Below are 24786 nucleotides of genomic sequence, written 5' to 3' on the forward strand. Positions count from 1 at the left end.
TGAAGGCCCATTGGCCACGCCGGAGCCGGCGTCAGCGCAGTGGGGTGCGGTGATTGGCGGAGACCGCGGTGGAGGGGCGGGCGGTCGCGGGTGGGCGGTGCCTGGCGGCCGCAGGAGCCGGTGATGGGGCGGCGCGCGCCGCGCTGAGGGGCCGCGGGCGCCGGGACCGCAGGTACCGGGCGGGGCGGGGCGGCACCGGCGGCGGCAGCGCCCGGGGTGGGCCCATGGGCAGGGCCCCGCTCCGGGCGGGTCCGCGGCGGCTGGGCCGCGGTCCGGCCGTGCCGGGGGGGGGGTCCCGGGAGCCCTGACAGCCCCCCTGTGCCCTGGCCCCGCTCGGGCGGGGGTTGGATCCGCCCGTGGGGGTGTCCTCAGGCGTCCCGGGGCCGGGGAGGGCGGCGCAGACCCCTGCCCGCCCAGCGGGTGGGTTTAGCGAGGGCAGCGCTGCGGCCCGGGCCTGCGGGTGTTGCGTGGAAACAGAAGCTGGGAGAGAAGCGCTGCGGGCCGGGGCTGTGGGCAGCCGGGTTTGGTGTCTGTTCGTCAGACTGCGTGTCCGTGCGGGTATGTGGTTGTTGGAAGAGAATTCGTTGCAGGTGGCCTCCTCTGCCTGGATTTATTTCCTCTCTTGGGGTGTTACTGTCTCTTCTGAGATGATGCTGCAAGGGCTGAAGCAATTCCATGATTGATTCCAATCATGGAATGATTTATGTTGAAGGGACCTTAAATTTTCCAGCCCCACCCCCTGCCACGGGCAGGGACCCCTTCCACTGGAGCAGCTTGCTCCAAGCCCCTGTGTCCAACCTGGCCTTGAGCACTGCCAGGGATGGGGCAGCCACAGCTTCTCTGGGCACCCTGTGCCAGCGCCTCAGCACCCTCACAGGGAAGAGCTGCTGCCCAAGAGCTCAGCTCAGTCTCCCCTCAGGCAGGTTAAAGCCATTCCCCTTGGCCTGTCCCTACAGGCCCTTGTCCCAAGCCCCTCTCCAGGTTTCCTGCAGCCCCTTCAGGCACTGGAGCTGCTCTCAGGTCTCCCCTTCAGGAGCCTTCTCTTCTCCAGGCTGCCCCAGCCCAGCTCTCTCAGCCTGGCTCCAGAGCAGAGCTGCTCCAACCTTTGGGGCATCTTCATGGCCTCCTCTGGACCCACTTGAGCAGTTCTGTGTCCTTAAGTTTGAGCAGGTGCTGCATCTCTTGAAAGAGGAGACTTCTGAAGCAATGTGTATAGGAAGCAGGAGTGTTCTTGCATTGCTGGTGCTGCTACTTTGGTAGAGGACACGGGCGAAAAGAGAAAGAAGAGCCCACATGGCTCTGGTGCCTTCAGGAGGCAGCACTGCTGAGCAGGAGCAGGGCAGGGATATGCTTGCCGGTGGTCGGGTCGTTGGTTTCATGCTTTGTGAGCATGAGAACTGCTTTCTTTCACCCTGGTTCTTGATTTCAATAAAAAGTTCAAGTCTTCCTAGTGTATCTCTTTCCCTGCAGAGAGAGAGTAGTGAAATGATGAGGGAGGTGGCACAGGGTTTCTGTAGTTGCATTATGTTGTGAATTGTGCTGATGTCTTCAGAGAAGCAGCACGTGTTTCTCATGTCCCAGCTGGTTTTCTGATGTTTCCTTACGAAACTGGTTCTTAAAATGGCTGATCTGGGGATTGGAGATACCCTCTGCAAAGAATTTTCTCCTAATGTTGCAGTTCGTTTTTCCAGATGTTGGTAATTAAAGGGCAGTAAAACTTCCCTTTCATAGGGTCTTGTGGCAGATAAAAGTCTCCGAAGATCAGAGATAACTGTTCATTTTGGCACTCCAGCTGCAACGCACGGCCTGCTCTGTCCCAGGAAAGGAGCTGCTCTAAGGTCTCCCCTTAAGGAGCCTTCTCTTCTTCAGGCTGAACCAGCCCAGCTCTCTCAGCCTGGCTCCAGTACATCCTATAGGAAGGGGTCCCCAGCCTGGAGTGTGGGGCTGCCAGGTCTACCTGTTAGGCGCTGCAGCCACCTGCAGCAGGCAGAGCTCAAAGATGTGTTTCAGGCCAGGGATTGGACTTGGGCCATGGCAAGATGTGTGTTAGCTGGATGAGACAGGCTGTGTGGGAGCAGGTGCTTAGATGTGGTGAAGGAAGTAATTCTTTGTACTTGTCTCCTTCAAGATGTTTGTGTTCAGAGCCTGGGGCCCCAGGATTTGGGAAATCCATGGTTTTCTGGTGGTGGAAAGGGAAGCATTGATGTTTGGAAATGCCCTTTAGCAACTGAAAACCTTCCGTTCGCACACACGTGATGTTTGTAGGACCATATGATCAGAAAACTCAGTGTGTGCATACAAGTGTTGGCTAAAACGGGTTTGGGAACTTCTGTGCAGATGGGTGCATTATGCTGGCTGCAAAACTTGGTTATCTCCTGGTGGCACCATAGTGAGGTTCCAGGTCTTGGTTATGGTAATCAAGGAAGTTCTCAGTGAGAGGAACAGACTTGGCTGGTGGCAGCCTTGCCAAGAGGTGTTTTGTCTGTTCTGGAGATGTCCTGGAGAAGCTAATCCATACAGAAGCTGGTGAGTACAAAGAGGTGGAGCTGGTTCTAATTTCAATTTGTTCTGGATCCTATCAAAGCCTCGGAATTGCCCAAGGGTTTACACTGGTTGAGACAGTCATCCTGTAGACGGGCCACCAGGAGTCCAGAGGAGCACCTAGCAATTCCCCTTTACCATGGTCATTTGGCCTTAGCTTTTCCTGTTGTCTTTCTCATCTTGACTGTGGCTTTTCTCTTTGTGGCTTTGATCAAGGTGTCCATCTGGCCTGCTATGGTTTCGCTGTGTTGGGGAGTAACTGTCTTACCTGGCTGCAAAGTCTGTGCAGAACAGACCTGGGGAACCCTTTAGCTCCTTGTCTTCTGCTTTTTCCTGCTGGGCATGTCTTCTGGATGGAGGGCACTGGTCCAGCCTGATCTCTCTGCAGCCTTAAGCTGCTCAGTCATTTGAGGAGCTTTTGATGCCCCTGTTGCCCTTTGGATGATACCAGCTGGATCACATACCTCATGGCAATGCCTGAAGACTGACAGGTAGAGGATCCTGGCATACCAGCACTGTGGTCTCTGCCTCGGAGTAGCAAAGCTGCTTCTCAAGGAACCGGCTCATCTTCCTGCTTGTGTTTGAGTTTTGGAGTCCTTGTGCATAACTCACTTTTCTGAGCCAACTTTCCACAAACACGGTTTGTTTTTCTTCAATTTGGGTAATCTCCACAAACTCAGCCCTTTATATCCTGGATCTGCTCAGAAGCTGGGGATACAACATGTTGCTGAGAAGAGACTTCTGATTTATTTGCTCATGTCTAACTGTGGCAGTAGAAGGGATATCAATAATAAACTTAATGTCTTGCAGGCTTTTTCTTTTTAAATGAGAATAAGAAATGTATCCCCAAGGAATGGGCTCAGAAATTACAACTGCCCAGAAGCATGTTGGAACAGGGTACCCAGAGAAGCTGTGGCTGCCCCATCCCTGGCAGTGCTCAAGGCCAGGTTGGACACAGGGGCTTGGAGCAAGCTGCTCTAGTGGAAGGGGTCCCTGCCTGTGGCAGGGGTTGGAACTGGAGGAGATTTAAGGTTCCTTCCAACCCAAACCAGTTTGGAATGCTGAGAGGCGAAAGTGCTGTGTAATTTGTCAGCATGTTTGTTCTGGTTATTGAAAAGCTCTTTAAGATCCATACTGTGAACAGGAGCAGTTGGCAGGATCCAGTTCCTGTACCTACAGGTACCTGGAAGGAGGTTGTAGTGAGGTGGGGTTGGTCTCTTCTCCCAGGTAACAAGGGGTAGGATAAGAGGAAACAGCCTCAAGCAGCACCAGAGGAGGTTAGACTGGAGGTTAGGAATTGTTTCTTCACTGAAAGGGTGCTCAGGCATTGGAACAGGCTGTCCAGGGCAGTGCTGGAGTCCCCTTCCCTGGAGGTTTTTAAGGGATGTGCAGATGTGGTGCTAGGGGACATGGGTTAGTGGTGGCTTTGGCAGTGCTGAAGGGATGGTTGGACTTGATGATCTTAAAGGTCTTTTCCAACCTAATTGACTCCATGATTCTATGAATGTTGGGTTTGGGTTCGATGAGCTGTTGACAGTTGTGAGGAAAGGCAGCATATTGATGAGCTGAGCTGTAGGGAGCCAGGAAAGGGACTGGCTTGGCTGAAAACTGTTGTTCATGTTTAGCTGGTATGAAATTGGAACCGAAGCACGCTGCAGATGTTATCTGTGGATTTCAGTTACTTCCTTGCTAAGTGTATCCATGAAAACCTTTACTGCTTTTCCTTTGTGTTTGCTGAATGGCATGAGTCAGATACTAAAGCCCTGACTTCAGGTTCCACCCTGGGATGGACCCCAACAAGGAAACGCCAAATAACTTGTAACAGAAAGCCACGTGTTTCCTGATGGATACGAGTGGCCGTTCCCTTCCAGCCCCAAATAGGGCTGTGCGGACAAGGCCATGGTGTTGCCTCTGTCTGTCAGATGTGGAGCACAAAGAACCTCAGTCTAAATCCTGCCAGGACACAGGGAACGAGGGCAGCTTTATTCCAATGTGCAAAGTGAACCTTTTTCCTCTGGACTTAAAAAAAACCATTATTTTGGCTGAACAAATGGAACTGACCTTTTTTATTAAAAACATCTATCTTCTGCCTGCTTCAGCAAGAGGCTTTTCAAGTTGAAAAAACTCCTTAACTTCAAACCAATGACTTAAGTCATTCCAATGGCATTTATCATCTGACTTTTTGCTCCTTAAATGTGGAGAGCTCGTAGCCTTTATTTTATCAAAGGAGAGCAGGAAGAAAAGTGACTCTAACCCTGTGTGCTCTTTGCACAGGTGGAGAGAGGCTGAGTCAGGGCAGTGCTGAGCCTGCTCAGTTCCTTTCTAAGTTGATGGGAAGATTCCCATTTGTTTCAGTAGGCGTTGACCTGCCCACAAGCTCACGCTTACGCCTGTTGAGATCCAGAGGAAGGATCGAAGGTGATGAGACACCAGTGAAGTGCAGTCTTCTTGCACGTGTTCACCATGACGGGAGCCATCCTCACAGGTTGTGTAAGAGTTGCTTCATTTCCAGGACATGAAAGAACACTTGTGCTTCCCCAGCTCGGTGTTTTCAGGTCTCCAGCGAGCACGTCCTCATGCTGGCTTTTTGTTTTCTTCCCTTGTAGTCTGGCCCAGCTTCCAACCAGGAACAAGCCCTTATTTTCTTTAGCTATTTTAGTTTGATTTAGGCTTAGCTGAACCTGGCGGAACTGCAGCTCCATGGGAATGTTTGTCTGCTGTTGTGCACAGAGACCTTGAAATAAACCCCCCCCCATTTCCTTAGATGGGATGGCAAAGGTTTCTTTGCCTGCCTCTACCTCCAGGAGATGGAGAGTGAAGATTTCCCCCCCCCTACCCCTAATTGACACACAAGTAATTCTTCTTCTTTGGTAAGTTTTGGAGTTATTTTTATTTGCTGTTTCCCCTCCCCCAGCTTTTTAGCCTTTTCAGTTTCTTTAGTTATCTTTTATGGGTTTGTTTTACTCTTGAAACCCAGCCACCGGGATGAGACACCATTCCAGCTATGATCCCAGAGCCCTGCTGCACAGGGATTACTGTGCGTGCCTTACATAAGGCAGCCCTGTTGACAGACACAAGGATTTTGGTGTTCACTAGCAGTACAATGTTGTTGGCTTGTGTTCAGCTTGTGACTAATTGTAACCCCAGCTCTTTATTTCTGCACAGCTGCCTCATAGGGACCAGGCTGAAGGAGATGGGAGAAAACGGGATTTTTCTGAATTGCTAAAGCATGCCTGCCTTTGGGATTGCGAGAATCCCGACCAGGGAGGAGCGTGGCTGTTGCTGGCACCTTGGGAAGGTGCTGCCTTCCCTCAGTGTGTGCTTGAGCCCAGAAGCACCCCGTGTGCTGGGCTGCACCCCCAGAGCGTGAGCAGCAGCTCAGGGAGGGGATCCTGCCCCTCTGCTGTGCTCTGGGGAGACCCCCCTGCAGTCCTCACTGAGCCACATGCAGTGGTTGAAGTGCTGTGTCCACGTGAGACTGCAACTTCCACAGAGGGCATGAGCATCAGTTTTCAGAATGGCTGTAGCCAGCATGACAGGGGCTTGTGGTTGCCTTCCCCATCTCTGCGTCATCGGCACGTTCACTTTGAGCGGCTACCTTAACCAGGTTAAAGGTACCAGGAATCCTCTCTGAGAAAGGCAAATGTGCAATTCCAATGCTAAATTATGTAAGTAGGACACTTGGAGCGTTAATTTTATGGTAAGACAGCCTCACAAAGCCTATTAAAGGGGACAGAAGGGGAGCAAAAGCAGTGGCTGTTGGTCCCTGGGGTGCTGGCAGCCGAGGCGGGTGGTGGAGGGGGTCCCGGTCCCTGGCTCTCACCGGGTGCCCTCTTCCCGCAGGTCTCTGTGCCGCCGGTGCCGGCCCCCAGCTCCAGAGCTGCGATGACGACTGGGGACTGCTGCCACCTGCCCGGCTCCCTCTGCGACTGCCCGGGGAGCGCCGCCCTCTCCAAGTCGGTGGAGGACTCGGACATCGGCCGCCCGCAGTACGTCACGCAGGTCACTGCCAAGGATGGCCGGCTCCTGTCCACCGTCATCAAGGCGCTGGGCGCGCAGAGGTAGGGCTGCTGCAGGGAAGGGCTTTGGCCTGACTCCAGCCGGGCTTTTCTGCTCCTGCTCCTGCTCCTGCTCCTGCGGCTCTAGGGGTAGAGGGAGGCAGCAGAGTGCTGTGGAGTTCTCCAGAGCGCTGATGTTGGGAGTCAGTCTTCGTTAGCCAGATGCTTCCCAGGACTGTGCTGTCTCTGTGGGAGCCCACACCCGTTCCATGTCCTGGTGGACCTGGGACTTGCACATTCATCAACCCCTTCCAGGCCTGCGGCTGCTCCAGCTGAGATGGGGCAGCCTCTGCCTGTGTGCCGCTGCCAAGTCCTTGCTGAGCAGCAGTGAAGGTGGGATGCCACAGTAGCAAGAGCAGTGTGGAGATGCTCTCTCCTGAGACCCCCTGCAGTCCTGCATTCAGCTCTTGGGCTACAACACAGGAGGGATGTGGAGCTGCTGGTGAAAGTCCAGAGAGGCCGCAGAGATGCTGCAAGGGCTGGAGCAGCTCTGCTCTGGAGACAGTGTTCAAGGCCAGGTTGCACAGGGCTTGGAGCAACCTGCTCTAGTGGAAGGTGTCCCTGCCCATGCAGTGGGGTGGAGCTGGGTGAGCTTTGTCCCTTCCAATCCAAACCAGTCTGGGATTCTGTGATTTAAGAGCTGAAAATGGAGCACAGCCTCTGTTTCAGGATGGTCTCGAAGTAAAAGTGTGGTGTTAATTTGCAGCCCCAGGGAAGGAGGGTGTTTGTGTTGCAGGAACCACAGTGCCTATTTATTGCCGGAGGGGACATGTGGCAGCTTCACTTGTTCACTCTTCTTGATGTGACTTCTCATCACTTGTTTTGAGCAGCTTCCAGAGCAGAGGACCCTTGGCAGCATGGGGCACTCCAGCCACTGAGACCAGGCACATTCTGTCTTCAGATCCTCTCTTAACAGCTGTTAGTTTGTTTTCAATGAATTTGGCCAAACGTTGATGAGGTGTGAAAGTGGTGACTGCAAACGTGGGGGAGGAGAGCAGGAACGCTAGAGGAGCACGTCATTGCTATATCTAAACCTGGAGCTGGTTGATAAGCACATGAGGGGAGCTGAGCTTCCTCCCTGACACCAGATAGGCTGAGTGAGAAGTTGTGCAACCCCTTAAAGCTTGTGGAGGTGTAATAATTGTGTGGGGAACCTGCCTGGTTAAAAAAATCCCACCAGGGTTCCTCATGTGTCTTGGTGGGACACCAGTTTGTTCATTTTGGTGAGGGTAGGTTTCAGTCTCTTACCCTTAACAGAATGAAGCCAGAAGCAGTGTGACTATACTGGAATGTTGAATTACTGATAGAGTCTCTACAGCCTGCTGGAAAACTGTGTCTGAGGGTGTTGGGATTGTGACCAGAACCTTCCCCTCTGGATAGGAAGGAAGGAAAATGGAGGCTGATAAGAAATTGTTTCTTGCAAGGTCAGCAAATTTTTTCCTTCTGGATTTGTTTCTTGGTAGCCAAGGTTATATTAATGCACTGGAAATATGAAACTTCTCAAACAGGAAGAGAAGGGATGAAATATCTTACAGATGCTTTTCTAAGGAAATAGCAGATGCATGAGAGCACTGGAGGCTTGGGGGTTCTTTTGGTCTGTCCCTGTCACTGGGGCCGTGTGAGGGGACTGTCATTTTGTCACTGATCCAGCCCTGAGCTTTATGGCAGTGGAGGGTGCAGAGTCATCAACTGATGCCAAGTTGGAACGGAATTCTGGGGGTCCAGCCTCCTGTCAGAGCAAGGCCAACTTCAAAGAGGGGTCAGGCTGCTCAGAGGCTTGGCTGGGGCACTTTTCAGTGTCTCTGAGGATGGGGTTTCCACCTCCTCTCCAGACTCCCATCGCAGGGGTTTTACTGGCTGAAGAAGTCCCCTAAATAAAAGCACATGTCAAGGAGGAGAGACCAAGGGTCAGTGGTTCACCAGGGATGTTTGGTAGGGAGAAGGGGATGGTGCAGTGCGTTTATGATGCCTCACAGCCCTAAATATGATTAACAAGCCCAACTGGAATGAAACCTGCTAAACATTGAATTGAAAGGGGTAGAGATAGGTTGAGATGCACATCAGCCCAGTAAAGGAGAAGCAAGATCCCTTTCCTGATGTATTTTCTTGCTGGCTCTTCTCTTCCCTTTGTGTCCCAGCAGCATTTTTCCTCAGTCCACTCCTTTTCTTTGCCCTGTTTTTCTGTGTCTGACTCTTGCTTTGCCTGGTTGTGCAAACTGATGGAGATGTGCTGCTGCTTGCAGACTGCTTGTTCTGACCAGTGTGTTGCAATCCCACAAAGTTCTTTTGCTGTCAGATGTGTTTTTAAAGGCAGTGGATGATGAACTGTGAGATGTGGGGCTTTTAGTACTGTCAGCAGTGTTTGGGAAAAGGTGACAAGAGACATAACTCACCTGGATTTCAAGAGGACATGCAATAGGGTGTTTGAAATACAGATGTCCCCTTCTCACTCTGCCTCCCACCCCAAATCTGTGCAACTATAGATGTAAAAGAATGGTTGTATGAAAGAAATGGTTGGTTGAAAGGTGGGAAGTGAGATAGAATCATAGACTCACAGCCTGGTTTGGGATGGAATGGACCTTAAAGCTCATCTCATGTCTGCCATGAGCAGGGACAGCTTCCACTAGACCAGGTGGGCTGGGGCATGCTGTGACCACTGTGGATCACCCAGCTTTGCTTTGGGCTTCTGGATTGCATCAGTGCTCCAGGGCTGGTTTCAGGTCAGTGTCTGAGCTGAGCTGGCCAAGCTGATGTGCCAGGTTGTCTTGGGTGCTGTGGTGCTCATCAGCACCATCCAGATTTTACTGACCTAAAACATCTCCATGCTCCCTTGACATGGGTTTCTTGCCTGGCACACTCTGCCATGTGCTGCCTGCTGTGCATGTGCCCTTCTTGGACTTGGTGGGCTCAGACCCATTCTCTGACGTGGCTGTATGGTTCTGCCTGCTCTGACAGTGATTTCGTTCTCTTTGTCTGCTCTTTAGTGATGGTCCCATCTGTCGAATCTGTCATGAAGGTGGAAGTGGGGAGGGACTGCTTTCCCCGTGTGACTGCACAGGAACACTGGGCACCGTGCACAAGAGCTGCCTGGAAAAATGGTTATCCTCCTCCAACACAAGTTACTGTGAGCTCTGCCACACAGAATTTGTTGTAGAGAGAAGACCAAGACCTTTGACAGAGGTACTGCTTCCTTCCTGCTTCACTTTGAGTTCCTTACCACTTGAGAGAAAATGATTTGCCCTGCTGTCCTTGTGGTTCTTGCTGTCTCCTCCTCCTCCTTAGCATCCACTCAGAACAATTTGTGTAGAGACATCAAGTCTCTTGTAAGACCAAGTGATGTTACTGGAAAAATGCAGTAGAAGTCTGGGGCAACTCTGTGAACCCCCGTGTGCCGCTCACCAGTGTCAGGCTGTAGGACCTAAGGCTCAGGTTAGAAGGGACCTTAAAGCTCATTCGGTCCTAACCCCTGCCACAGGCAGGGACCCCTTCCACTGGAGCAGCTTGCTCCAAGCCCCTGTGTCCAACCTGGCCTTGAACACTGCCAGGGATGGGGCAGCCACAGCTTCTCTGGGCACCCTGTGCCAGCGCCTCAGCACCCTCACAGGGAAGAGCTTCTGCCCAAGAGCTCAGCTCAGTCTCCCCTCTGGCAGGTTAAAGCCATTCCCCTTGGCCTGTCCCTACATCCCTTGTCCAAAGCCCCTCTCCAGCTTTCCTGCAGCCCCTTTAGGCACTGGAGCTGCTCTGTCTCCCCTTCAGGAGCCTTCTCTTCTCCAGGCTGCCCCAGCTCAGCTCTCTCAGCCTGGCTCCAGAGCAGAGCTGCTCCAGCCCTCGCAGCAGCTCCGTGGCCTCCTCTGGCCTCGCTTCAACAGCTCCACATCCCTCTGGTGCTGTTGCCCCAGCGCTGGATCAGGACTGAAGGAGGGGTCTCCCTAGAGCACAGCAGAAGGGGAGAATCCCCTTCCTTGCTTACGCTCTGGGGATGCAGCTCCATGACAATCCAGCTCTATCTGTGTGTGTTTAAAAAGCCTTCAGGAGGAGGGAGGCTGGGAGTTGCCTGTGGACTGGAGGAGACGTTTTTGTGGGAGTTGTGGGCAGTGACATGGTCGAGTTGAAATGCTTCTGCAGAGCTGCAGAAAGTTCTTGGAAGTCAGGAAATGCCACATCCAGAATTGCCTTAGTTTTTACTTCAGTCCTTTTGTATATCTGCATAACAGAGTGGTCTTGACATGTTCACAGGTTGGGGTGAAAGATGCCCACAAGCTAATGTGGTTTATCATGTGTGGCTGTTATGTGTTCTTGTACCCCTGCTCACAAGACCAAGGTATTCATTTCCCCGTGGGGTTTTCTGGGGCACCTATCATTGTGATACCCAGCAGCCTCCTTTAAGGAGGGAAGGCAGCCCCCTTGTTCAGCATGGATTAAAGAGAATTTTTTAGTAGAATTGGATTTTATGTTCTTTAAGCAGCCATTTATTTCTGTTGTGGTTTGTTCAATGTAAAAATAGTAACAGTGTTCTCTGCCAGCATCCTTGATCTCTGAACCAGGAGCTGGGGACTTGTCTGAGCCTGGAGCCAGCTCTGGCCTGGGCTATGGTGTGGGGAGGATCTCTCCTGCAGTTCAATTGTTTTTTTAGCTCAGAAGCTGTTTGAAAGCTGGAAGAAAAGCCCCACAGAAGGCTTTGGTTCCCTGTCAGGCTGCGAGGTGGATGGGCTGAGTGGTTTTTGGGGGCTTGTTTTGAACCAGTGCAGGTGGAGATGGAGAGTGGAACTGCAGCCACCGGTGCCTGAGCAGGGTCTGAGGCCAGCTCACTGTGCTGTGAAAGGACAGAGTGGCTGGCACAGTCTTTTTGACTGGCAAATACATTTCTGTGTTACCTGGAAGACTTCAGCAGTAGATATGCAGATGAAATGTCCAGGCCATAGGTTGCCGTGCATTCATGGTGCAGTGGGTTATTATTCTGTGGGAGATGCTGCTGCGTACAAGCAAAGGGAGTTTTGCAGGGAGCAACAGTGGTGATACTGCCATTCCTGCTTGTGTTATTAGGAGCAGAAATGTTGCCTCTGGGTGCCCCCCCTCCAGTTCAGAGAACTGAGCTGTGGTGGCAGCTCTCCCCCACCCTTCCTCCAGCCTTATCTTCTTTCCAGGCAGACTTTTCTGGGCTTTCCTTGAACTCTTCTGCTGAACTCCCTGCACCATTCTCTGCCTGGGCTGTGCTCCTCTAACCCATTCCCCAGCTTGGGTCTCTCTTTCCTCAGTGCAAGTTTGATTCCTCTGTCTAGTGAAAACCAAATCCCTCTTGGCTCCAGCTGAGTTCCATTCCTCTCTTGTCTTTTCATAGAACCACAGACTGGTTTGGGTTGGAAGGGACCTTAAAGCTCAGCCAGTTCCACCCCCCATTTTGCTTGCATTTGCTGTCTGGAGAGGCTCTTCTCAGATCCCACCCTGGATACTCGTGGTATTTCTTTGTGTAGTCCCTGGCTCTGCTCTGCAAATCTGGAACGGCCTCTTTGGGATCTATGCTGGAAATAATTCATCCCTGCACTCTTGGCACTTGTCAGCACCAGTCTCTTCCTTCCATGCCCATCGTCACCACTCTGCCCGGCCCTGTCTGCGCTCTGAGGATCTAGAGGACGTCCTGCTGGTCGGGTCTCTCGGAGGTGCAGCTCCTGGCAATGCCTTGATCTTATATTTGGACATGTCATGGCATTTCCTGTGGTGACATCAAGCACAGAAGCACTTGCTGCTGTGTAGAAAAGTGTCCTGGTGACCTGCAGTGCTGCTTGGCTCAGTTCCTCTCCTGTCCACCATTCCTAGCACTCATGCAGCTCCTGCTCTCCTTGGGCAGCAAGCAGCCAGCTCTTTCCCTTTAGCCTCGCACATGATTGCAGCATGGAAGCAGTTGTTATGTGGATTTGGCCTGGAAGAAGACCAAGTTGTGCTTTTGTTGCTTTCCCATGTTTACTTGATAGTTTTCCCCACACAAATTGTTTAAGCTGACAAACCACTTTATGGATTGTTTGGAAGGTTTGTTTTAATCCTGTATGCAGCAATGTGCTGCTGTGCCAGGAGCCCCGCGCCCTTTGGGTGCCTGATTGTGTTCTGGTTGTTACTGTGTCAGTGCATATTGACAAAGTAAATCAACTACTTCAAAAGGAAATTAATTTGCTTCCTGCCTTTACATGTTGGCTCCCATCTTGGGGAGGAAGAAAGAGTTTCAAAGTTCACAAGGAATATAAATAGAATAACATGCAGTGAAATACCTTTCTGCCTTCAGTCCCTGAGATTCTTCCAGAGGAGGCCACGAGGATGTGAAGGGGCCTAGAGATGAAGACAGACTGAGAGAATTTGGTTTGTTGAGCCTGGAGAGGAGAAGCTGCGTGAAGACCCCACAGCAGCTTCTAGTGTCTGAAGGGGGCTACAAGGATGCTGGAGAGGGGCTCTTCATCAGGGACTGTAGTGACAGAACAAGGGGAAATGGGTTCAAACTTAAACAGGGGATATTTAGGTTAGATATAAAGTAGAGGTTCTTCCTGTGAGGGTGCTGAGGCGCTGGCACAGGGTGCCCAGAGAAGCTGTGGCTGCCCCATCCCTGGCAGTGTTCAAGGCCAGTGACCCTGTGCCTCGTACATCCCTCACTTTAGTTTGCTCTGACTTGTGTGCACCCTCCACCCTCCCCTTAGGTCAACACTTTCTGGCCAGCCATGTGCTCAGCATACCTGTGCTCCATTTTGACCTGTGTGGCCTTACAAATTTCTTGCATACCTGCCACCAGCCCTTGTGTATTGCTGTTTAAACTCTGGTTTCCCCTGTCGAGAAGGAGCTTTGTGTGCATAGCTCTCAGGTGGGTCCTTTTTCATCCTGCCTGTTCAAAAGTGGGCACCAGGGCTGGCAGTAAGATGTGCCTGGCTGCCACGGGGATATTCCCTGCCCTGCTCTGACTGTGCCTTTTCAACCGTGTTCTCTCTCTCTTCTTATTTATTTGATTAGTTTTCAATCTTAATAGAGACCAGTCATCCTTGTGCAGGAAAGAAGGAAGGATCCAGCAGCCCATCCAGTGTAAAGAACTCTCACTAGGAATGGGCTGTAACAGCCCTGGGTATTGGTAGGAACCACAGAAAGCACTGTTCTAAAAAAAGGAAAGGAAAGGCTGAAAATAGCAAAATCCCAGGAAAACTAGGACAATTTCTGCTATTAAAGTCAAGTAGCTAAAATGACTCCACAGTGGAAGCAGGTCGGGACTCCTAAAAGTAGTTGAACATTTAGAGGTTATGGGTTGAGGGAAACCTTCCTGCAACAGAGCTTCCTCAGTTCTGCAGCCTGCTGATTTTTGAGAGCTGCAAAGCTTCTTGGTAGCACAGAGCAAAGTGCTGCAGATCATTTTGTGCCTGGGAGGCAAGAAAGCAAGCCTGAAAATAAGAAGGAATACACAGAATGGGCTCTCCTACAGCTTGGTCTGGCCACAGACCCCAGTGCCCTGGTTTCCCATAGTCCCTACACCAGTTGCAGAGTCCTGGATATGTTTTTGTTGAAGCTTAGTCCAAGACCTGTCAGGCCAGGTTGGATGGGGCTTGGAGCAGCCTGCTCTGGTGGAAGGTGTCCCTGCCCATGCAGTGAGGTGGAGCTGGATGAGCTTTGAGGTCCCTTCCAACCCAGACCATTCTGTAATTCTGTGATGTTCTTCAGCTGTCTCTTCCCTTTCCCTCGCTGGTTGTTGTTACAAATACCCTTGCCACTCTCTATTTTTGTTAAGGTTTATGTGCGTCCATACAGACTGCAGAGAGCACATCAGAGCTCACCACCGTAGCAATCCTGTTCCGCTTGCAGGCTACGTGCTCCGAGTGCCGCTGCCTAATGCCCTCTTCCCCTTCCCTCCTGCAGTGGCTGAAGGATCCCGGTCCCCGCAATGAGAAGAGGACACTCTTCTGTGACATGGTGTGTTTCCTGTTCATTACTCCCCTGGCTGCCATCTCGGGCTGGCTGTGTCTGCGTGGAGCCCAGGATCATTTGCAGTTCAACAGCCGGCTGGAGGCCATCGGACTCATAGCACTAACCATAGCACTTTTCACAATCTACGTCCTTTGGACGCTGGTAAGTGGCTGCTGCCCAGGGCCTTGTTTCTGTTCAGAAGGGAGATGAAAGTCCTGGCTCACCCCATGTTCCTGCCTCCCCCTGGGAGAAAACCTTGGGCTCTTTCTTTTGAAGGTCCATTTAATTTACTTCAAATAGGAGCTGCTTGCTGAGAATGAGAATCCACTTCCTGATGATCTGCTTTCCAGATTGACACAGGAACAGTGCTCCCCGGGGTGTCATGTACCAGGGTGCAGAGCTGGGTGGGAAGATCTGGTGCTGGGGGCAGGCAGTGCTCCAGTGGTGGTGCCTGTTCCTGTTTTCTAGAAGAAACACAGAATTGGTACCCATCTGGAAAATGTTTAACCCCCTAAATAACAGATCCCTAAATATTAGGCCCTCTCTACCCTGCTCTTGTGGGCCCCCCCCTGCAGTCCTGATCCAGCTCTGGGGCAGCAGCACAAGAGGGACGTGGAGCTGTTGAAGCAAGGCCAGAGGAGGCCACGGAGCTGCTGCGAGGGCTGGAGCAGCTCTGCTCTGGAGCCAGGCTGAGAGAGCTGGGCTGGGTCAGCCTGGAGAAGAGAAGGCTCCTGAAGGGGAGACCTGAGAGCAGCTCCAGTGCCTGAAGGGGCTACAAGAACCCTGTCTAACGCTTTTCCAGCTGCTTGCTGGGAAGCATGATTTTGGGAAGGGAAGGGCAGAAGTGCAGCCCCTGGAGGAGGAGGAGTTGGACCCCAAACTGCTGGCAGGAGAAATGCCACAGCCCATTTCCCTGCCATCTCATGCTCTGATTTCTCAGAGCAGCACCTTCCCCTGGGGCCGGGATGGTCCTTGGAGCTCTCCTACACAGACTTGGGTGCCAGGAGAGGGTAAGCTGGTGTTGCAGCCTTCACTGGGGACTGCCGGTTGCAATGGGTGCCTGATGAGTGCTGCTGTCAAAACATGCTGTAACTGCAGTGCACAGGGAGCTGTTAAGGGAAGTCTCATGTACGTGCTGCAGGAGGTTCATTTCTGTGAAAGCTAAGCTAAAACTGGAAACCTTAAGAGGAAGTGCTTCTGTGTCCCAGGACTGGTCTGGAGGAGCTGGAAATCTGGCTGAAATGGAAAAACTGGAGGGTTTTCTAAAGGTGCAAGTGCTGACTAAAAGGGCTCTAGTTCTGCTGAGCTTCACATTCCCTTGAACAGAGAAGGACATGAAGTGAAGCCCCTTTATTCACATTTACCATGGACCGCAGCTCTTCCTGTGTGTAATAGGAATACTGGCTTTTCCTTGTCAGCTACTCTTCCTACTTGCTAGGCAAATGTTTCCTGTACTCTTACAGAGGATGAAAGCTTGGTTTTGACAAGTTGCTGACTGGATTCAGTATTTAATTCTCTTGCTCATAATTTGTAGGGAAATAAATAGGAGGGAAATACATGTTCGCTTTGTTCCTTCCTCCAGAAACTCTAGGCAAGTTTAATTTCAAAGCTAAGGAGTCAGCAGGAGCTGTGAGACAAGCGGCAGTGGTGGAAAGGATGCTGAAGGACACAGGGAGGAGCCCAGCCTGCTGGGGAAGCACAGCTCGAAGCTCCCCCTTGCAGGGCTGCTCTAAAACTGCAGCCTCTCGTTCAGGTCCCTTGGGTCTTCGCATTCTCTCCCGGCCAAGCGAGTCCAGCCGCTGTGCTGTTGTTATGGATCAAGGGGAGACGGTTGCAAAGGGCAGAGAAGACCCAGCAGGATCTGTGAGATGGGAGGAGGCTGTTTGGGTTCAGACACGTGAGGCTGGCCCTATTGAGAGCCCCTTGTTTTGCCCAGACAAGGCGCTCACTTCAGCCTGTGGCCAGCGTGAAGCTGTGGTTCCTCCCTGCCACTCTCACCAGCCTGGTACCCAAACTGTCCCTCTGCCCTGGTGCTGCCCAGGGGGTTGGAACTGGAGGAGCTGTAAGGTCTCTTCCCACCCCAATTCCACGGTTCTGTGACAACCCTTCCAGTGCTGTCTCCTTTGGCGGGGGATGCTGGTGGTTTGGCAAGGAATACTCGGAGAGCGGACGGGTGACCGGGTCTCTAGAGCCGCAGCCGCGGGGCCGGGGTTTGGTGACCCTCCTGCTGCGTTGTCCCCCCAGGTCTCGTTCCGGTACCACTGTCAGCTGTACTCGGAGTGGCGAAGGACCAACCAGAAAGTCCGTTTGATGCTCCCGTCCTCGCGGAGCCCTCACCCCGTGCCCCACTCCCTCCTCTCCGCCAAGCTCATGAAGAAGAGCGCGGATGAAACCACGGTGTGAGCCCGTCCTGCCTGGCTGCTGGGCCGGGGCAGCCCTGAGGGCTGGCACGGGCGAGGAGGGCCAGGTGTCCCCACGTGCACACAGGAAACGTGGCAACTGTGGAGGCCCTCGGGAGCAGTCATCCCCCCCAAAGGACTTTGCAGCCAGTGTGTACTTTATACCGTGGCAAACAGACAGAGAATTGATCACTGTCATGTGAAATGGCCCAAAAGAGCCAGATGGTAGAACGTGCCTGTCTGCAGGGACACTTTCCTATAACTCAATACCATACGTGGAAAATATCTCCCTCTCTATATATATCTCTATATATAATATTATTTTTTAATGGCCATGCATATTGTGTTCCAGTCCTTTTGTGTTGATGTTCTAAGCTTCAGTTCTAGAAGCTGGCAGCCTGATCTCATTCAGAGGTTAAATCTATGCCTTTTCTCCAAATGAGCTTACAAAGAACACTTTGAAGAACATTGATGACAAATCCCCTTCTCCTTTGCACTAAGTTGGTTTTGATAATCCTGCAGCAGCCTTTCCCCTTCCTCTGGTCTCTGTCGTGCTGTTTCTGTCCTTTCTAGAAAGTTGTGTGTTTTTAAGAGTTATTACAATCCCAGAAGGAGTAAAATGACGCAGTTCCGAGCAGAGCCATTTTGTATTGGAAAGTATTGGAATTCTGAGAATTTCACAGCACGTTTCAAAGTGAGAAAAGCTCTTCCTGTGCAGACGTGATCTCACAGAACACTTTCCTTGCGGATCCTGGCTCATCCCCAGGTCTCGGATGCACTCAGCTCTTGCTGTGTCTGGCAGAGGTAGATGGAGGGTCTGAGGGTGGGAGGTGATGGCTCGGACGTGCTAAACCCATTATTGCCTTCTGCTGTTAAGGTTCCAAAAGGAGCTTTCCTGAGCCCAAAAGGGGCAAGCTGGAGTCTCTGTTTGCTGATGTCCTTTCACCACCTTGAGGCTGGACCTCTCGTAGTGCTGGTTACACACTCCCCTCACAGGACAGGCCCTCACTGCAGCCGCTTGGCAGGATGCGGCTGGGCTCTGCTGTCTCTGTGCTTCATTTGCACATTCCTCAGCAGCAGCTGGAGGAGCTGCTGTCATTGGGATCATCCCTGGAAGTGCTCTGCCTGTTGCGTGTCCTCCGGTGAAACACCCCGAGAGCAGGGAGGAGGCAGGCTCCAAGGTGCCCGTGTCCTTCAGGGGGTGGTGGCAGTCACAGACTGCGTCCCGCTGCTCCTTTGCTGGGCACAAGCAGCCCAGCTGCAGTTACAGCCCCTGCACAGCAGCAGAAGCCTGCTTCGAACTGGCTTGTGCGGTGGAGCTGCCACCTCCACACACACCAACCACCCTTTGGCAGTGGAGCTGCGCCACTGCTCTGTGCCTTGTCCTGGCTGCTCCTTCCTTCAGCAACTCCCCAGCAACCCCCTGGCACCAGGACATTCCCAGTGAAGAGAGATGTGGGGGGTTCGTTTCCTTCCCACCCCTGCTGTTCCCAGGAGCTTGGCCTCGCACCGTGTCTGGTTCTGGCAGGTGATGAAGGATGCGCACTCCCAGAGCACGTTCCCCTCGTAAGGACTCTCTGAAGCCAGTGTTTCTCCCTGTGGATCACTGTGATCCACTCACTGTGGATCCAGGTATGAACTGTGAAAGGCAGAAGTCCCTGGCTGGGGGCAGCAGGGGCCTGGCCCGGTGCTGCTGCATGGCCATGGCTTCACTCGCAGCTTCGTCCTCTTCCTCAGTAACTGGAGTTGTTGCTTGTGCCCCTGCAGAACCCAGCAGCGGCTCCTGGGGTCTTCTCCTCCTTCCCAGAGGAGATGCTCAGCTCTTGGGGGTGGGAAATGAGTGTCTCTGACCTGCCACATGCCAGTGTCATGGGGAAACGGGCCGTGCAATTGAGTCAATAAAAGTGAGACAAAGCTTGGGCTCTTGTGTTGTTACTGGGGATGGAGGGGCCTTTACCTGTGTTCTGCTGTGAGGAATGTGCCTATTGCACGAGTTCGAACTGGAAGTAAGGAGAGGCTCTGGATGTATGGAGGAGATAACGGTTATCAGCAGCTCCAGCATCCGGCTGCGTTTGGGTTCTTTTAATGTAACGATTAAGCTTAGTTGGAAAGAGCCAGAGGCAGAGCCCAGCACCCGCAGAGGAGCCTGGACCTGCTCGTGGCCTTGTACAGACCACTCAACGCCCCTCCTCTGTCCTGGGCTGCCTGGCACCAGGCTCGGTGCTCCCGGTGGGCTCCGCAGTGCCAGCGGGAACGGGCGCTGGTGCCCACATCCAGGACCTGCCCGTCCTCCGGCTCCGTGGCGGAGGAGCCACGTGAGGAGGAGCTGGCAGGGCTCAGGGGCTCCAGCGCCAAGCCCCGGGTGATGGCGTTCTCCTCTCCAGGCCTCCGCGCGCGCTCGCCCACGTCAGGGCCGCAGCTGGAGCCACGAGTCCGTCCCCACCCAGAGCCAGGGCCGCAGCCTCTCCCCGGGCCTCGAATCCAGGCGGAAGGCAAAGATGGGGGCCTCGGTCTCGGCATCGGCAAAGGCCACCTGCCCGCCCGCCAAGTCCAGGCACACCCGGATGGCCCGGGGGAGGCAGGGGAGGTGCAGGGGCGTCCAGTCCGGGTCAGTGAAAGCAAAGTATTGTCCAAACCACTGCCCCACGGCCCAGATTCCCTCCCGCGGGGTAAAGCCGAGGACCCCTTTCCTCCTGACGGACTCCTGCGCCACCCCCAGGGCCCACCACTGACCCCCCTGGGCCACCTCCACGGCCCAGCAGTGCCTCCCCACCGCGAAGCCCTGGGCGCCCAGCACGCACGGCTCCGTGTCGAAGCGCTCGGCCGTGGCGGGCGCTGGGCTCCACTCGTCCCCGCGGCTCACGCCTCGCCCGTCGGCAGCCAGGCGGAGGAAGGGGTTGGCGCTGTCCGGGTCCAGGCTCACGGTGCCTGGGGACGGAGGAGGAGAAGATGCTCAGGACCGGCAGCCCCAGGGGCTGCATCCACCCCAGCCGGAGCAGGGACGCGGCGATTTCCTCCCCCCGGTCAGAGGTGTCCAGTGTAGGGCAGGAAACCCCCAAATGCCGGCCTGCCCCAGCCTCGGTGGTGCCCTGAGCCTCATCCAGGAGCTTCCAAGCGACCCCTGGCCAAGGGGACCTCGGTGCCCTGGAGAGGGGTGCACGTGAGTGGATGGGTGCCCATCCGCCCTGTAGATACCTGCACCTGAGCTTGGGCGTCTGTAGGGCTGCGCACCTGGGCCCAAACCAGTGCAGGTTGTGGACAGCATTACCCCAAACCCCACAGCCCCACATTCCCATTTCTTCCCATAGGAAATGCAGAGCCAAAGGTGCAGCTGAGGTGTCTTTGGTGCTGGTGGTGGGTCTACACTTAAGCATGGGGAATTCAGCTGGGGCTTATTGCCCCAGGGCACACCCAGGTTGGGACAAGCCCCAGGTGCTCTGATCCTAAACAGCTCTTCCACGAAGAAGCAGGATGTGTTTTTCTCCTCAACAGAGGACAGTTCCCCCTCCTTTCCCCTTCTGAAAACTCACCTCTTCCACTCATCTCCTCCACCTCCCCGGGCAGGGGCTCACTCTCTTCTCTCTCCATCCCAGCTTCAAGCAGGTCTGAAGAAAAGCGCCAGGAGGGGAGGCAGGATTCCCTGTTGCCAGTGGGAATTGCGGGACTCAGAGACTGCTTAAAGGTGATAACGAAGGAACGATGGGAAACCCAGAGCATCCAGGCGCTTACCTGTAGGCAGACTCCAGGAAAGGAGGGTTTGGGTGCGTCTGAAGGCTTCAGCCTGCTCTGCACAGCCCCGCTCTCCCCACGGCGGGGCTGGGCTCACCCCGCTTGTTTGATGGAGCTGATCTGAGCGCAGAGGGGCTGGGGGCCTGGGGAGCTGCGCTGGGGGCTGGCGCCTCCTCTCTGGGGAGGGGCAGAGCTTGCACCTCCCCTCCTCTTGGCCACCACTTCCCATGCCCCGAGGCCGCCGGACCTCGTCCAGCTTTGGGATGTGGGAGCCGCGGCAGGGCCCGGGCCTGTTTGCATCGCGGGAGCCGCTGCATCTGCCCTCCCTCGGCAGCTGCCCCGGGTGATAAGAGCCGGGAAGAGGCCGTATCTCCCTGCAGCAGGGAGCCCAATGGCACCACGTGCACCTCCAGCCCCTGGGATGTGCCGTGGGGACAGCAGGCACAGAGCTGGAGCCATGCTCTGGGGTCCGGATGCGATGAGGGAGGATGCTCTGCAGTGGCCTCGGGCCGGGGCAGTGGGGTCCAGCTGCAGGAACAGCAAAACCGAGCTCCTTCCGCTGCCTTTAATCTCCGTGCCTGGCCTGCGCTGCGGCTTCCCCACAAGTGCCCGAGCTGCCCCAGCCACCCCTGCTGCTCCCGGCAAGCCGGGAGGATCCCTCGCCTGCACCCAGGCAAGCGGCGGAGGCAACGGGCAAGAACGGTTCCCAAGGGAGACGCAGCGAGGCCGTGCCCCCAGGCTGAGCTGCCTCAAGAACCAGAGCCCAGAGCGTGCTCGGGAAGAGCTGCCTCGAGGCAGGGGAAGGGGAAACGTTTGGGGAAGGGCCCCTTTTCCCTGGGGGTCAGAAGGGAGCGGGTGGGGTGCAGGGGCTCCTCCTGGGGCACAACCTCCCCCTTCACTGTGCACAAGCAAGAGATGAGGGAGCTGGTTATGGAGGAGACTGCTCCCGGCAGACGGGCACGGCCGGAGATGGGCTTGTGCTGCTCAGGAAGCCGCCGGTTCCTGCCCGGGGCTGTGGGTGCTGATAGAGGCCAGGGCAGCCCCTGCCACCAGCGCGGAGCCTGGCCCTCGGGAGGCAAAGCAGCAGCAGCAGCAGCAGCGCAAGTGCTGGAGGGTCCGCGGGTGAGTGCTGGGGAAGCCGCTTTCGGGGAAGGCAGGCTCCTGGCGCAGCCACGTCCGTGCGGGGGAAGCTCCTGCCCCGGGGACCCGGACCTAGCAGGGGGCTCAGGTGGAGCCGGGGAAAAGGAGCTCGAGGGAGGCTCCTCCAGCACAGAGCTCTCTGGGATGGGACGGGACGGGACGGGACGGCTGCGGGGATGCGAACACCACAGAGCCGCTGGCTCTGCAGTGGTGCTGGCACAGGGCACGTTCCTGCTGTGCCCACGCCTCCCGGCTCTCCCCTCCAGGCCATGCAGCTCCCTGCCCTGCTCCTGCTCCTGCTCCTGCTCCCAGCCGGCACCTCCGACCCCGGCCAGCCCTGCCCGGTGGAGATGAACAAGGTCAAGGACCTCCTGGAGGTGAACTGCACCGGGCAGGCTCTCAGCGCGGTGCCCCCGGGGCTGCCTGCGGACACGGGCATCCTGCTCCTGGGCTCCAACCGCCTGGTGTCCGTGTCCATCGCCTCCTTCCCGCCGCGGCTGCAGGACCTCGACCTGTCCGAGAACGGGCTGGAGGCCCTGCGCGCCGGGCCCCCGCTGCCGGCCCTGCGGGAGCTCCTCCTGTCCCGCAACGCGCTGCAGGCGCTGCCCGCGCTGCAGGGGCTGCCGGCGCTCTCCCGCCTGGCCCTGGGCCACAACCGCGTGGCCGCGCTGCCCCCCGGGGCCTTCCGCGCCGTGCCGCGCCTGCAGGACCTGGACCTGCGCGGGAACCGGCTGCGGACCCTGCCCCCGGACGCCTTCGCGGGGCTCGGGGCGCTCAAGGACTTGGACATCTCCGACAACGCCCTGGAGGAGCTGCCCCGGGAGCTGCTGCAGGACCTGCGGCGCCTCGAGACCCTGTGGCTCTCGGGGAACCGCCTGCGGAGCCTCCCCAGCGGCTTCTTCCCCGAGGGGCAGCTCTTCATGTACGTGTTCCTCACCGAGAACCCCTGGCACTGCGACTGCCGCCTGCACTACCTGCGGGGCTGGATCCGGCGCAACGAGGGCAGCGTCTACCAGCCCGAGCGGGGCCTGGAGAAGACGAAGGTGGAGGTGGCCCCCGAGCGGGTGCTGTGCCACAGCCCCCCCGAGCACCAGGGGAAGCCCATCATCCACTTCAAGCCCAACTGCGGCAACGTGGGGGACGAAGAGGAGGAGGAGGAGGAGGACTACGGTGACGGGGAAGAAACGGCAGAGGAAGCTGCCAAGGCCGCCGGCTCCCCCCCACACTCACCCATCCCCACAGGCAGCACCGCCGTGCCCCGTGCTGTTACCGGGCCTCCCCCCGCCACCCCCAGCCCTGCACCCACAGACCCCAGCGCTCCCAGCACCGCCAGTCCTGCCCCGGCCAGCGCCACCCTCACCCCCCCCCCGGCCCCCGGCACCGCCACCGCTGCTCCTGCCCGCACCCCGCACCGAGCCACCACCTCGCTGCCGACCCCCATGGCGGCCACCGCAACATTTCCCACCACCCCCATGGCTCTGCCTGCTCCGGCCGTGCCAGAGGCCTCTTCCCTGGCCACATCTTCATCTCCCCCGCTGGTGTCAACCACACCGGTGGTCACCGCCACTCACACCCCGGGCACCGCAGGCTTCACGCAGCCTGCACCTTCCCCTCCGCCTGCGGCCCTGCCCCTGTGTCCCTGCCCCACGGCCGGGCTGGAGGTGCCGGTGCTGCGCTCGTGGGCAGCGGGGGATGCTCTGCAGGGCGGGCACTGGGTGCTGGATCACTGCTGCCTCTTGCACTGGGTGCTCTACCTCGCCTGCTTGGCTCTGCTGGCGCTGACCGCGCTGGCCCTGGCAGCCTGGCTGTGCCTCGTGGGGTGGCCCTCCTGGCACAAGTCCCTGCAGAGCCGAGAGGTTCCGTACCTGCTGCTGAGGCGGAGGGAGGCGGCAGGAGGCCCCGTGAGGCCCCTCAGCAGCCCCAGAAGCCTCCTCCAGCACACCCGGTTCTGCACCATCAAAGAAGTGCAGTTGTACCCGCAGGTCACTTACTGCACGATTAAAGACCTGGGCACACAGTGCAGTCCTCCGGCAAGCTCCTTCTGCACCACGAAGGAGCTCTGGATCCACCAGAGCCCTCTGAAGGCTTCACTCAGGTCCCTCTCCAGGAAGCTGATGGTCACAAACCTCGGCTCCCTGAGGACCCCTCCTGCTTACAGCCTGGACAGGGGCCTGGAGGCCATCGGTGATGTGAGAGTCAAATACGCTGGCAACACCTTGTAAATGCTTCCGTTCGGCAAGAGGTGGAGGGTCCCGGCTCTGCTTCATGGGCCCCTCTTCTACAAGGGCAAGCTCTGCCTGCCCAGGGAAAGGCACCCAGCTCTTCCCTCCAGCGTCACCCTCACAGCCCCGAGGTTTCTCGAGCTGAAACCATTACTCAGGTACCTGCCGTGGGGAGGAGATGTCCTGAACTGGTCAGTGAGTGTCTGGGGCTGCCTCTGCCTGGGGAGTGTGGGACAGCAGAGCTTGCTTTGTGCTCTGCCTCCCGACTGCTTCTGCTCAACCGGTGCACATTAAAGCTGCAGGATGCTTCCAACTGGGTGCCAGGCTCTTAATCACAGAATAAATATTCCCTCTGCCCAATTTCACGTGGCTGCTGGCTTCGTTGGTCACAGTCCTGCCAGGGTCCAGTGAAGGACAAAACTGGCTTCAGTAGTGAAGACAGAGAGGAAAGGTCCACTTAAAACCAGCTTCCTACAGGGGCCAGCAAGAAACCTGGAGAGGGGCTTTGGACGAGGGGAAAAGGCTTTAACCTGCCAGGGATGAGCTCTCCTGCTCTGAAGGGCTGGAGAACAGACAGGTACAAAGTGGTGTGAAAGTCAGGTTGCCAATGGATCATAACTCTTCCTGGATGGTGTTAACCTGGAATACAACACGTGGGACCGTGCTGGAAACTCTTCTATTTAAAGTCCTTATCAGTGCCATGGAGGAGGTGACTGAGCGCGTTTTTATCCCACTGGCACATGGAGCAGGCTGGGAGGGATCTGAGCGTGC

The 24786-nt window shown here is 55.7% G+C and overlaps 3 protein-coding genes across 4 annotated transcripts; 2 read left to right on the plus strand and 1 right to left on the minus strand.

Annotated features, from left to right (window-relative positions):
* Positions 1 to 56: 56 nt before the first annotated feature.
* Positions 57 to 17263, plus strand: MARCHF2 (membrane associated ring-CH-type finger 2). 2 transcript variants are annotated; one of them, XM_062634341.1, is made up of 5 exons: positions 57 to 172; positions 6385 to 6602; positions 9584 to 9779; positions 14478 to 14687; positions 16770 to 17263. In XM_062634341.1, the coding sequence occupies exons 2-5, from the start codon at positions 6427 to 6429 to the stop codon at positions 16926 to 16928; spliced, it is 741 nt and encodes a 246-aa protein (XP_062490325.1). In that variant the 5' UTR covers positions 57 to 172; positions 6385 to 6426; the 3' UTR covers positions 16929 to 17263. The 2 variants fall into 2 exon arrangements, with proteins under 2 accessions (XP_062490325.1, XP_062490326.1); XM_062634342.1 differs by lacking the exons at positions 57 to 172; positions 6385 to 6602 and adding an exon at positions 7229 to 8023.
* Positions 17264 to 19272: 2009 nt separating this feature from the next.
* Positions 19273 to 20818, minus strand: LOC134171796 (E3 ubiquitin-protein ligase TRIM7-like). Its single transcript, XM_062634346.1, has 3 exons — positions 20654 to 20818; positions 20455 to 20529; positions 19273 to 19852 (listed from the first exon to the last, which is right to left on the minus strand). Exons 2-3 carry the CDS (start codon positions 20510 to 20512, stop codon positions 19332 to 19334), a joined length of 579 nt encoding a protein of 192 aa, XP_062490330.1. The 5' UTR covers positions 20513 to 20529; positions 20654 to 20818; the 3' UTR covers positions 19273 to 19331.
* A 558-nt stretch (positions 20819 to 21376) lies between these two features.
* On the plus strand, positions 21377 to 24757 carry GP1BA (glycoprotein Ib platelet subunit alpha). Its single transcript, XM_062634340.1, has 2 exons — positions 21377 to 21775; positions 22060 to 24757. The coding sequence occupies exons 1-2, from the start codon at positions 21569 to 21571 to the stop codon at positions 24013 to 24015; spliced, it is 2163 nt and encodes a 720-aa protein (XP_062490324.1). The 5' UTR covers positions 21377 to 21568; the 3' UTR covers positions 24016 to 24757.
* Positions 24758 to 24786: the final 29 nt, after the last annotated feature.

The sequence above is a fragment of the Pezoporus occidentalis genome, unplaced genomic scaffold, assembly GCF_034315485.1.
Source record: "Pezoporus occidentalis ecotype Australia unplaced genomic scaffold, CSIRO_AGI_Poc_V1 ctg423, whole genome shotgun sequence".
Lineage (NCBI taxonomy): Eukaryota > Metazoa > Chordata > Aves > Psittaciformes > Psittacidae > Pezoporus > Pezoporus occidentalis.

Bases quoted from the DNA above. Each gene is read 5' to 3' on its own strand.
- MARCHF2 (XM_062634341.1), top strand. From the start codon at position 6,427: ATGACGACTGGGGACTGCTGCCACCTGCCCGGCTCCCTCTGCGACTGC. The intron at 6,603-9,583 runs GTAGGGCTGCTG...TCTGCTCTTTAG, and splicing joins AAGGCGCTGGGCGCGCAGAG to TGATGGTCCCATCTGTCGAA. The intron at 9,780-14,477 runs GTACTGCTTCCT...TCCCTCCTGCAG, and splicing joins GACCAAGACCTTTGACAGAG to TGGCTGAAGGATCCCGGTCC.
- LOC134171796 (XM_062634346.1), bottom strand. From the start codon at position 20,512: ATGGAGAGAGAAGAGAGTGAGCCCCTGCCCGGGGAGGTGGAGGAGATG. The intron at 19,853-20,454 runs GTGAGTTTTCAG...CTCCGTCCCCAG, and splicing joins GGAGGAGATGAGTGGAAGAG to GCACCGTGAGCCTGGACCCG.
- GP1BA (XM_062634340.1), top strand. From the start codon at position 21,569: ATGAGGGAGCTGGTTATGGAGGAGACTGCTCCCGGCAGACGGGCACGG. The intron at 21,776-22,059 runs GTGAGTGCTGGG...TCTCCCCTCCAG, and splicing joins AAGTGCTGGAGGGTCCGCGG to GCCATGCAGCTCCCTGCCCT.